General features: G+C 30.5%; 1 protein-coding gene across 1 annotated transcript in view; it reads right to left on the bottom strand.

Annotated features, from left to right (window-relative positions):
• The window catches only part of LOC113558451 (T-box transcription factor TBX19-like), a 60017-nt gene extending 52625 nt beyond the window's left edge, over positions 1 to 7392 (bottom strand). The window contains exons 1-2 of the mRNA XM_026963908.1: positions 6678 to 7392; positions 5213 to 5603 (exon numbers count right to left, since the gene is read on the bottom strand). Of these exons, the coding sequence (XP_026819709.1) occupies positions 5213 to 5603; positions 6678 to 6825 (539 nt within the window). The 5' untranslated portion in view covers positions 6826 to 7392. The remainder of the gene's footprint in view (positions 1 to 5212; positions 5604 to 6677) is intronic.
• Positions 7393 to 14333: the final 6941 nt, after the last annotated feature.

Below are 14333 nucleotides of genomic sequence, written 5' to 3' on the forward strand. Positions count from 1 at the left end.
GAATATGAAATTAAAACACTATGATGTCATTCAAAAAAGTAAAATACTTATAAAATTATAAGGATAAAAAATATTTAAAAATATAATTTTTTAGTAAAAACGTTGTCTTTTTAACAATTTGAAACTATGTAAAAAAATATTTTCAAAAACATAAATACTTTTTGAAATAATAAGTTGTTTGATAAAAGAATCATCCTGTATAATTAATTAGGATTTTGGAGTGCATACCGGACGTGCGCGGAAATAGGCTTAACAATGATTTCGAAAAATTTTCTTTGTATATAATTATACACATTTATGTAAATATAAATTTGATAATTATAATATACATCATTAACTGCTATAATCGTCAACCTATATATATTTAATAAGAAATTACACAAATAAAGTGAACAGATTCATTCGTTATTTTAAATACAATTTATTACTACTGGTGAGTTCATGTAGATAGGTATACTTATACATAAACAAATAATAGTATTTTTAATTTTCTATTGCAGATAAATAATAACATCAATAACATAATGTTAATACAACTGTTATTGAGAAGTTTTAGATTGTTTTACCTAAAACGATTAATATGTATTAAGCCATCAGAACTAATACTATGCAATAACCAATACGCATATATAAAATATTATAAAAAGTCATCACGAAGAGTGAAAATCTGTACAGGCTGTGCAGAACCTATTGAAATTTCTAAATCAGTCTTATTAAACATTAAACCATCATAACATACTATTATATATGCTATACACTATATAGTACCTTTACCTATACACAAATCTCATGTAAAATTATTGTATATATACAAAATAATAAAAATAATTTCACACAATTTAACACGAACACTAAAGTCTGTTCGTGACTTCGTGTACCTCTTGTATAATACATAAACACATGAAATATACGGGTGGGACGATAGCTTATATTATTACTTATTACTATTATATGGATAATATATTACTGTATAGAATGCTCTTTTATTGTACTCAACAACGTAGCATAAAATATTATATAACTACCCACCCATGTCATAATATTTCCCTGTGCAGACTCGTGCGTACTTATATACACTCATATACAGTCGTATGTACAAATAATACGATAGGATTCCCGCGGTTATGCAAATACCTACCACCGCGTCTACAGACGGACGGCCAAAAATTGAAGTTTTGGGGGTGTCTTGCGGACAGTCGAGTCGCGCAGCTAGGGTGCACGACATCGCTGCATATCTCCAGGGATTATTATGAATTATATTGTTATTATTATTTCTGTGTTCTCGACATCACAGACACAGAAAACAGAGTTGTGGGTAATTTATCAATCATTGTGCCATGTATCACGTTTACAAGACTGACAAACTCGCCCCTACAGTGCGCGCACCTCAGGGATTAAGAGGACGTTTAATGCGAGTATATATTATAAAATATTTTCTTATTTTTTAGAAATACAAACACAATATAGTGTGTCTACAATATTTTTATCGTACGTATTATCATATTATATTATATACCTATACGTTTAATGCACTCTCAATTGATATGCATCCGAAAAATAAAAAAAACTACTGAGTCATCACTGTTGTAACTGGTATATGTGGGGAAAACGGTAAATATGTTGGACGTACGCATTAAAGCGACTACCTATGTATTATAATACATGTATATCATACATTGTCGGCCAGCAAAACGATCGTTTTGTATCAAGTTATATTGTCGCGCGCACGAATTGCACCCTGAATTGCACGGTGGCGGCGGCATCGGCGACGGCAAAGGATTACAAGAAGGGTAACGATAGTGTTACACCGAAAGGATATTATATAGCCCCTATTAGGTACATACATCGACGAACTGCAGTTAAAGACGATATATTGCCATCCCTGCGGGCAGAAAGGTTTGTGAGCGGATTGAGGAAAACGTCTGCACAGCATGCGTTCGGGTCTTGTATAGGTATATATATATTAATATTATTAGATGCACACTGCGCATACGACGGGGCTATACACCGTGTGACGTTTTCTCTTATTCCCGCGGACAATAGTCCCAAAAGAGGAAAGATACCAGCGATAATAGACAGTTGGAAAGAAAGAGAGAGAGAGAGAGTGAGCGAACGAGTAGAGAAAAACGTAAAAATACTTAGGCCATCGTTTATTTACAATGAATTGTGCACGGTTTTGTGTGCGTGTGTGTATGTGTGCATATATATGTATGTAGTATGTATGTATGTATGTAGAGTTGTACACACACACTCACGGGAGACGCAAAGTATTTAGCCACAATATAAACGACGACGACGATCGCGCGACGTAACCGATGGGGCGCGGTGTGAGGTCTCGACGAGCGTGGTTTTATCATCTCTCCATGAAAGGGACAATAGCCGCGTGTATTATATGCCTTTTAACAACATCAAAACACACACTCACACACGCATAAATGATATAAATACACGTATTTATGTGTGAGCTCGGACCTGTGTGTATGTGTGTGTGCTGCTACTCTCTTGGTCCCAACACGCACACACACATATGCATTAAACGTCGTATACACAATGTATACGTATAATATATAATAACAAAATATACACAATATATAATACGTTCTAAACGCGCGGCGGTCTGTCTCGGTATCTCGCGCTCGCGTCTCCGAGAGAGACCGTCCACCGTGCACCCAATACCTGCAGCTATGGCGTTTGAGGAATTCACGAGGACTATTAACTACTGCTGCGGCAGCCGCTAGCCGCATTGTATTATTATTTTATCATCGTCATATACACACACGTTGTGCTGTTGATATATATATATATATATATATATATGATATCGCCATATGGGTATATTATATGTAGCTATACGCACCTACATACACATACTACATATAGTATTATATTATAAGCGCGTGATATAGACCTACAGCGGCGAGATCGACCGCGGTAACGCACGATTAGAATAATATAATATAGGTATATAGGAATACCGAGCAACTGAGCGATCCATTAAATGTTAGACCACTCATTATTTCAAAAACTATTAACGTTTACGAAAAAAAAAATGTACAAAATGTTATGCCGTTAAAATAGCATTTATCACTAATTTTATTTTCATTGTATATTAGTATTTTTTTTTTTTTTTTGTAAACAAAAATGTTAACACATTTTAAACTCCTTATTCCTTACTTTAAGTTAACTAAAAAACTACTAGTGCGAAATTTGATTGTTATGGATCCTAATATTTCTACCTTCTTTGAAGTTTATAAAATTAAAAATCTATGCTGCCGTTCCAAGGAGAAAAAATTAAAAAAATTGATTTCCAAAAGTGTTAGGTATGTATAACGACTTGAAATATCATGTACCTAAAAGAAATATTTTCAAAAACATGTTTTTTTTTTTTTAAATAATGAGTGTCTTGCGATAAATGGATCACTCCTAGTATATTATTATAAAATATAATATAATAATGTGAACGATGTGTTCTAACCGCGTGGCCGCGTCTTTTATCATAACCTGTCCCTTCGAGTTATCGGCTTACTGTAAGCAGTTAACCAGTATGGTTAGATCTCGGATAAGTATATTATGTAAGTAATGTCATTATTACATATAACTGTATAGAAGTTTTTTTATCAAGAAAGTTAGTGAAATAGACATATTAAATTATCATATTGGCAGGTACAATTCTTATCTATTATTGCCTTATGGTTTATAGTATAGTTAATTACACTTAATAGTGTTATAATTTATAAGTTTATTATTATAACGCTACAAGCGCCGTTTTTGATTGAAAATTTTGCACGTGTGTAGTATAAATAATAAATTACCTAATGAGTATAACAAACAAATAACGACTATGATTCAATATAATAGATGCTTGCTGTAGTTCCACAACAATATAATAATAAAATCGTGCATATAAATATGCAAAATCTGATTTCATCACAGAGTGTAATATTAAATTATTTGGTATAGGTATGCGAATCAATATTAAAGAAATCCAAATGACCGTAAATGACCCAAGTCGATAATAATATATAATAGTTATAAATAATAAATAGATTATTACTATTGGCGGGTTGTTTGGGACATCAATATAAAACGTAATTAATAATAACTTCTGTCCTGTATAGTATATACTTTTATATATTTATGAATGTGTGTGCCAGCAGGGCACGATGCACGATGCATAGAAGCACGCGATTCAGTTTTATATCCTTTTATTCCGTGTCTCTTGCTGAACTCATTCAAAATGTATACCTAATTCCAAATCAATAACTGGTAATAATATATACTTAAGTATATTGTAATAATTAATAGCGGAAGTTATAATAAGAATCGTATGATTATTTACGATCCACGATTGTTTTAATTATTATTATTATTGAACCTATTACCCCGCTGATTTCAAAATAAATTAATATTAGATCTAAAATAATCAGTTAATATATATAGCAGAATTATAATTCTTATTTATTTTACAAAATAAAAATTAAGGAAGTAAATCTTAAGAAAACGTTAAATAGGTACACATTAAATATTTCATCAGGTATTTTTTTTAATTATAGTAAAGAAAATAAATATGTTATCATTTTACACTACTTTACAATTTTTTTAATTTTCTTTTAATATTTTGGATAATCCTAAATATATATTGTATAATAGAAAATAACCCTGCATTTTTATTTAATTTTTTTTAAATTTTCCATATGGAATTGAACAGTAGTATGTTAAATGATAACAAACTAATATTAATTATAGTTAGAACTGAAATTATGCGAATTTGACCTTGAGTTTTGAAAATCCATAATCGTATATCATTTTTAAAATATATTACCTATGGTTTATTTTTAACTTCAAGTTCTAAACCTTATTGCTTATAATTGTGAATAGAAAATCGTTTATTATTCCATATTATTATAATTAAAATGTATTCTTCTATATCCACACACAGTCATAAATATATATAACAATATAACAATATATACTAGAAATTATAATGACGTTTCGGAAAATGTATTACCTATATATATATATAGTATGGTTCTATATAAGGAACTATGAAAGTGCGTATTGTCATGAAATATACGAATATTATATGTACCAAACGTTATATATTACCTAATTAATCATACGCTCGACAAAATACGCAATAATACCTATATAGCTAAAACTTACAAGCTAGTTCGTAGTATATTTATTTTAAATATTGTAGCATGATGCGTACCTTCCGGTTTTGGTGATGATCATTTCAGTGCCCAGTTCGTGAAATTTGGACCAGAGCTCTTTTGAAACTGACTCGAGGTAGCATTCCGTAGATGCCAAATCTGGACTGGTACATTTTGCCAACATTGTTGCCAAGTTCTTAGAGGTAGCCTGTGAAGAATCGTGTGGGGGCGGTGTCCGGTCACCGTCTTCAGACGAAGCGCTAACCGTTTCTCTGCATCTCTTTTTTTTTGAACCACTAGCCGAGCCATTCTGCTTTCCGTTGCCCGCATCCACCGAGGACCGACGATGATAGCGGTTGGCGGCTAAGTCTTCCGGTTCCGAAGTCTCAACAACGTCAACTTCAATGTCCAAATCTTCAGTCCCACCCATTGAACCTTCACCTTCCGCGCCTACACAAAATTCAATAGTAATACATAAATAATCAAATTTAATCGGTTTACATTAAAGTAGTTGGTATCCATATATATATTTTTTTTATATATCGTATGGGTAATATTAAAATAAATAATAATTATGTTTGTAGTAAAAATAATAATAATATAAATAATTATATTATGTAATAAGTAATTATATTTAATCTACAGCAAATCACTCATATAATTTATAATAAGATTTTAAATTATAATACTGCACATCAATGATTTTAATGGAATTAAATTGATTAACAAAGCATATTGTTAAATGATAATTAATAAGTGTAATAAAATTATATAAATAAAATACCCAATAGTGTATAAAATATATTCTGCCGAATTTAATCCTTATATTATATGTATAGGACATAGGTAAATAAATAAATAAATATTTAAATATCATACCATCATTGTGTCTAAATAAGAATATTGTCATTAAATTGTATAATATCCCTGTTAATGTTTCAGTGCTCCAAAAATAGTTTTGTTATATTAAAAAACGTATTTATAAGTATGACTCCCGAGGCATACGCGTACAACGATGTATACCTACATACACAATCAGTAACAAAGTATATAAAAATGTAATGTATACAAAAATATGTACTAGCTATGACACAATATGTTTATTTTATATAATAGGTAAACCTACGTAGAAATAAACAGGATAATACCTAAAGCTGTATATATTGAAATATACATATGACTATAAAACGTAATTAATTAAATTGAGCTACATTGCTATACCTTTGATATAAGATTACATTGATTACAATAATATAATTACTAGATAGTAAGCTGATGACTCAAAAACGAAATTGATAGATAAAAATTAAAAACAAACGATTTGAAAATTTACCGCAGTTATAATATTGTTATAATATTACTAAATTTCTTTCAAGTTGATATTGCAGTCAATATAAGACCTGTAGATATTTAAAATCTATCATATTATATTATAGTGTATAATAAACGAATAAAAAACAAACATAAGACACGCGTAGGTAAAGGTAAATAATATATAATATACAAAATTATTTTGGCACTCACCGAACATGATGTTGTGTCTCGAATCGGCAGCGGTGGCAGCGGCAGCGGCGGCGTCATCTTTGCGCATAATAGCGTCGATCGAAAAGTCCGTGGGCTTTTTGATCGCGCTGGCGGGATGCTGTTCCTGGTTGGCCGTACCCATTATCATATTATTACCGGTAACAAGGTATCGTTACCGAACCTATGCGGCCGGCGAAACGAAAAACGCGCGCGCACGGATCGAACAGCAATATATTATGCCTGGGCAACCTATAATAGGTATATACCTAAACCTAGGTATCCGCGACACGGTATGCGGTGGGCGGACAAATCGCGGCCCTGAAAATAATTTGATATTCTTCGGGTATACTGTACCGTAACCGTGTTGGACACTCGAAAACCGCTGTGCGAAACGGAAAGCAATTTCGTTGAATAATATTATTGCGGGTTAAACGCGACCGGCAGCGGCGTCGGCGGCCGTCGTCGTCGTCTCGCGGACCATATCGCTTGCCGTTGTAATACGAATAATAATGTTGTGGAAAATATAACGCGGCGGCGGAACGGACGTGCCGAAAACGAATGCGATCACCGCGCCCGTGAGACGTGGTCGACTGATGGGTGCGGGTTTCGTGTACAGTGTATATACCTGCGCGGTTGCGTCGCCGTCAGTCGTCGTGTGCGCAGTGCGACGTACGACGTGCGAGTGCGATGTGTGCGCGGCGTGTGCGGCCGGTCAGTCGAGTTAACGTCGGTATACTAAAACGTGGCGGCGGCCAGTGCGCAGGTCGAGAGACGGTCGTCGGTGGCGGAGGCCGCGGTCCCGTCGAGTCCGGCCCACCGGGCACGGTCGCGGGGGGAAAGGGGCGTGGCCGTCCGGATATCGATCTCGCCCCTCCCCGCCGCCCGTCGGCCGATAGCTCAACGCGGCCCAATCAGATGGGCGTGCCCCCGTCGCCCCGCCGCCGCTTCTATACTGCCAACAAATACGGCGCGGCGGCGGCGGTGATAATGTGTACAGGCCCGTCGTTGATTTTCTCCGTTCTCCCCACTCCCCCCGCCCATGGCCGCCTTGTCGTCTACGGACAAGAACACCGAAACCGCAGCTCTCCCTCCCCGCACCGCCGAAACGCTCGTTCATCACCCGCCCATTAAACACCGTCTCGGCGCGAACACAACACGACCGCTGCTACATTATTATTATAATATTATACATTATAATAATAATTGCAGCGCGAGTTTATAGTGTACACACAATGTGCATAGCCGTAGGTAGGTGGTACATGTATATTATACGCTGCAGGTCATATACTCTGTGGTGCAGTGTTTTTTTCCGCCTATCTACCTATATCATACATCGCACTGTATATTCCGCGGCACAATTTGCATACAATAATAGTTTTATGTGTATAAAACGCGCGGTATCGTTAGCGAACAATATGCGCTGCAGCAGTTTTTCACCTGCAACACTATATTTATAAACCGCATCATAATATAGATACCACTCACCAGTAAAACGAATATGAGCTAATATATACGCGTGTGGGCGACCTACCGCACGTTCAGTGGCGTGGCGAGGACATATTTTTTTGACCCTTTATAGTATTATACATATCTATATAGGTTTTAATATATTAGATATAATGCAACGCAGCAGATGCCGTTCGTCGAGACAATGGTCGAGTTTCCATATAAGGTGATTCTTTTATCGAATACCGCCACTCATTATTTCAAAATCTATTTTGAATTCAAAGATATTTTTTTACATTATTTTCAATCTAAATAAAAATTTTAAAAAGAAAATATAGGTATATACATAATTAATAATTTTATTATTTTTTCTTGAATGACAACATACATTTTCAATTTCATTTTCTAAAGCAGAATATTTTCCGAAGTATTTCGAGGTACAAAAATAGAAATTCGGACGAGTGGTTTATAAGTTTATAAGTAATATTATAAGTTTATAGGTGAGCGGAGTAATACGTAGATCAACATTTTGTGGGGTATCCCCGTATATCACTTCAACCCGCTCACTAAAACTTTAGATACTTATAAAGTTATAACTCATAAATTATTCGTCCGAATTTCTATTTTTATACTTCGAAATACTCCTGAAAAATATTCTGCTTCAGAATATAAAATTACTCTCATTTAAAATAATAAATATACCTACACATGTATGGGTATAGGTACAATTACTTGATTTTATTCGAAAAAGAAGTTTATAAGTTAATTTATAAGTGTTTATCTTTATCACATAGGAAATTTAATAATTAAACTCTTAAAGTTAAGAATTTAAGATAATATAACCTATTATCTTCAATAGGATAATATAAAACTTGCTTGCGAGAAAAACATAGGTATTGGTTTTTGGTAAATTTTATTTATAGTTCTGTAATTTATAATTGAACCGGCAAACGACAACGTCTATATCTACCGTTCTCGTTATTGTCGTAATCGCACGTTCTTCAAACATTGACATTTTTGTGAATAAATTATAAATACAGACAGCGTTCGACACATTACGGCGAGGAAACGAGCGTTTTAAAAATGATAAATAAAAAAGATCAACATATTATGTAATAACATGTTTGATTGAACTTGCATCATTGAACATTCACAAGGACATAAACATCGATAACAAAAAATGATTTTACGTTTTTTCAAAACTAAAAGCATTTAATAATTTACACTTATTTTCCATTTGATTATATTGTATATGAAATTCCTAAAAATGTAAAATATTGACTTTACAAACGCATGAAATCATAATCACTATGTTGAATAATGCACTGCTTAATTTTTGTTCTTACCGTAATAAAAATATTATTTGTATACTTGAGATACGAAAAATTTCGTTTATTTCAAGTTATCGAGAGCAGAACCTAACTACTAAGTGTAATGGTATAGTTTCAAGGGAATTTCAATGTAGTTTGAGATAATGAAAAATTCGACATACCGACGTTCGACTTAAAAAAAATCTATATTCTGTATAATGAAAATATAAGAATGATTCATCAATAGCCTGCACGTTATGCTTTCAATTTTGGTCTAATTAAATTATTTCTTCATCACAATCATTATTATCCTGATGTCAACAAATTGTATTATAATAATAATATATAGAGCTTGATAATTTCTATAATGATATTTGATATTCATTACCCTCCCCCCTTCAATCAGACGTCCTGAATCCATGTCTGCGAATTTTATATATTGTCCATCAGGCACGATACGATTGAGCGTGCTATATTATTTTTACTTTTAAGCAACGTTGCCAAATATATAGGTTTATGGTAAATCCGTTTACTATTTCCAAAGGAATAATCCAAACCAAATTCGAAGGAAGAATTACAAAAAATTTAAAATTTGAAAATTGATAATATAAAAAATATAATTAATAATAAAATACCAGAAAATTTTCTTAAGTATTTGGCCATAGTTGGAAATAGGTATCGATAATTTTTTTTTTAAATAATAATTTTTTTCTTTTATGATGGTGTAATAACATTTTTTTAATATTATATTTTTTTTAGTTTCTGAATAAATGTATTTGTATCTGTATTTAAATAATAAAAATAATTATGATATAACTTAATTTTTGTTTAATAAAAAATTTGGCAACGTTGCACCCTATTTCACGCGCAATGGTACGCCTTTGAATAGTTAAAATCATGTTCTTTGTTATTCTGGCACTATGCAAAATCGTATACCTGAAAAGGTAAAACGCGCGCAATCATACTCCGCCGGTTCTATCATTGTCCCAGTGGCGTAACTATAAATTTGGGTCCCCGGGGCAGTATCAAGTGTTGGTCCCCCATATATTTATAATACCAAAATTTAAAAAAAAAAAACAGTCATTACTTATTATTATATATAGTTTATTTATGTTATATATACAAAAATACAAAGTAGCTATTCAAAGTTTTTTTTTCTAGCTTCCATCTCAGAAAATGTTTTTATCGGTTCTTTAGTGTCCATTAATCTGTTTTCTAATAATATGATAGGTATGTTTTGGCTGTTTTGAACTTTTTTCTAAGCACTACTAACCAGGGGCGTCATTTCACATTTTTTGTGTAAATGTAAATAATTTTATAGAAATTATAGTATAAAACAAAATAAATAACAATAATTTTGTTCATGTGATGCATTTGCATACCTTTGCATCCCACAAATGACGCCTCTGCTACTAATCTAACCTGTCTCATGAATTTTAAAATGAAATTCAAGTGTTTGTATATCATTTTATATTCTGAACGGAGTGAGGAGTGTATTGATTTTACAATGATGTATGTTTTTACTTCAGCCCCTTTTTGAAAAGCAAAATTAATCTAGTTGATATTTGGAGAGGGGGTCAAAAAAATGTCCAGCAGTTTTCAAAAACGTCGGACAAAATCTTAAAAAAGTAACAAAAAAACGGGAATTTTTACGCATAATCAGTTTTCGACAAGATTTTTTTATTTCGCTGTAACTCAAAAATGAATCATTGTAAATACTTAAAATTTTACAAAAATGTTTATATTATGGTTATATATTTACGATTAAATTTTCAAAATATTTTGACTTTTAAAGATTTTTGCAGACAATTGAAATTTTCGATTTTTCTAACTTTTTTTTTTTGAAATGCCGATAAAAAAATTTGGCTTTTCAAAAATTCTTTAAAATTTAATACAAGGTTTATTATAAGTTGTACTTTTCATAAGTTTTCCTTCAAATAACTATAAAAAAGAACTCCAGCTTCAATATAGAAAACAATTTGTGAGCGTATGAAATTTAATTTTTTACAAAATCCCGTAAAATAAAAATATATTACAATTTAAATATAGATAATAATAATAATATTATCTCCTACTAATTATCTTAGACCAAGAAATCATCTCTGTTCAGAATCGTTTTTCGTATACAATGATACATGTCATTGCATTCAAATAGTGACCTACTCCCCATCTCTACTATACACTATACAGCAGAGCAATACCCACTTGCCACGCTTTTTTATAATACAATATATTGTGTAGGTATATTATCAATGTATACAAATGTTGGTATATTTTAATAAGTATTTCATATGACATAAACTCAAAAAAATTAAAAAATATAACATTGCCAAAAAAGTTTATCTAACATCCCATAATTTTTCACACATTATAAATAAAACAACAAAACGATTTATTTTTAACATAAATTGTTATTATTCTTGGACATATATACGATATACAATACATTTATAATGTAATATATAGTACATAATATTAAAAATTACAGCATTATATTGTATTATATATAGTACATAATACCGGTTTTTACGATTTAAATATAAATTTCTTTATATTTATATAATGTACATTTTTACGTCTTATAATAATTATAAGATGTAAAAGTGTATATTAAACTATAAATATAATCATATCCATCATATTGAGATATCACGATTATTAATAGTAGGTATGTACATTGTGGCGAAAAATTATTTGACTCGGCTTGTGTTACCGGTTGTAATATTTTTCACTTTTATGTATACAATTGTTATTTTTGATATCACATCACCACCAGTCACCATGAAGTACGAAATAATTTAAATTTTTTATATTATAATTTATTATATGAAAAACATGCTACAAAACAATAGTTTTAACTTTTTAATTCACTATAGCATAATAGATAATAATATTATAGTTTTGCATCTTCATCTACAACTGTCAAATAGCTTATGTTTAATTTATTGAAATATTATATATTAATATAAAATACAATAGTCGATATAGGTATTGTTTTAAATATGCTATTTTTTAGATTCTGATACGTATTGTTTTTACAATGATGTAACTTTTTTTTGTATTTTTCTACACAATAATTAAGTTGTTGATAAAATGTTTCACATTTACACTAAATATTTATGTTATTTTATAAAATCATTTTTTATTAATTTTTTCAAAATATTTTTACTATTTTTGAGTTATTTATTATTAATTCAAATATAATAATATTCCTATTATAATAATGATCCATTCGATACATAATGTACTTACCTCCTTTTTTTTTAATTCATACTTTTTCAATAATAGATTAGCAGACCTTTCTTGAGTATTTAACTTTCTAATCAAATACTTATTTATTTTTAAATACCTAAACAATATCCATTTTAATATTTTGAAATATTTTTTTTTTTATAATCATTACCTAAATTTACTTATAATGAGGTTGTTAAGTACCTTAACCTTAGTATTATATACGATACCAACTATATCTATTAATTCTATTTACAATTTTGAAATTAGTGAATTTTTATAAAACAGTCAATGTAAATACAATTTTTGTGGCCATAATTGGTATATATATAACTATACGACGTTTGTTATCGTGTTATGAAATACCGGTTATTCCGATACCATTAGCATGAGCTGTACTAATCATCCAAGGCATGCTTATTTTGTTGTGTTTCCAGTGGCGTAATTAGTTATTTTTCTTGGGGTGATTATATTTTTTAAAGTAGAAAATGTACGTGTATATATGACATGCATTTTTTATAAAAATAAATGTATACATTTTACAATAAGTAACATAAAAGTTCATTGAAATAGAAAGAAAAATTTACTTTATTTATAAATAAAAAATGTGAAGGTAACTTATTTTGACTAACTTGCAATCAAAATTATTAAAATATTGTATAAAGAGGTATTAAATAAAATAAGATTTAATCATAAATAAATACAAATGGGTACATTATTAATTAATTATAATTTATAAATAAAATAGAACTAAAATATATGAGGATAAATGAGCGTGTTTATACTTCGGAGTTAGCATTCGCGATATGCCTACCGGAAGTCTGCCGTCACTGTCTACATACCCAGTACCCATTATCGCTTTACCAATTTTATACTTTATAAACAATGGTAAAATATTTTATTAGAACTCTTTTATGATGACAAAATGATATATGAAAGTTATTATTACTATCAATATTATTCATCATAACTGAATATTTGGCTAGTAATAATTGTTATGTTACATTACATTGAAATAGAAAGTACAAAGAAATATTTTAAGGCTATAATAAATAAAAAAAAATTAACAATACAATATTCTACGAAAACTTTTGTTGGATATATAAGAATATTTAAAAACAAGTTGCAACTATGGGACTATTTTAATGTACTTAATATACATAATATACGTAAATCTCATTAGGTTAGAATTTAAAATAAGAAAAACAAATTCATTTATAATTTAATATTTAATAAAAATAAATAACCTAATAATTGTAATAATACTTATTTGACGTGATTCGTGATGTTAAATTGCTAAAAACCAGTATATTTTTAATTATATCCATTATCCGTGAAATGCATAGTTAGCCTAAAGTCATTCAGAATAAGAGATAAAATGGATTAAGTAAATTGTAATAAAATGCATTGTAGAATAATAAAAAAAAGTCTAAATAAAATCACGCACTTAAACGTACTATTACCGCTCTTTTTTCTTATTTTCTTTATTGATTTAATAACGTTAATTAAATATTTATTATTTGCGGTATTTTTATTTCGGTGGTTGGTTGCGCGTTCTTTCTAAGGAGTATTAGATAGGCAATTGTTTTTATTTATGCGTACGAGTGTCTCAAACAATACTATATACATCCGCATATTTAGCACAATATGTCATGGCATTCAATAAAGT

The sequence above is a fragment of the Rhopalosiphum maidis genome, chromosome 3, assembly GCF_003676215.2.
Source record: "Rhopalosiphum maidis isolate BTI-1 chromosome 3, ASM367621v3, whole genome shotgun sequence".
Classification (NCBI taxonomy): Eukaryota; Metazoa; Arthropoda; class Insecta; order Hemiptera; family Aphididae; genus Rhopalosiphum; species Rhopalosiphum maidis.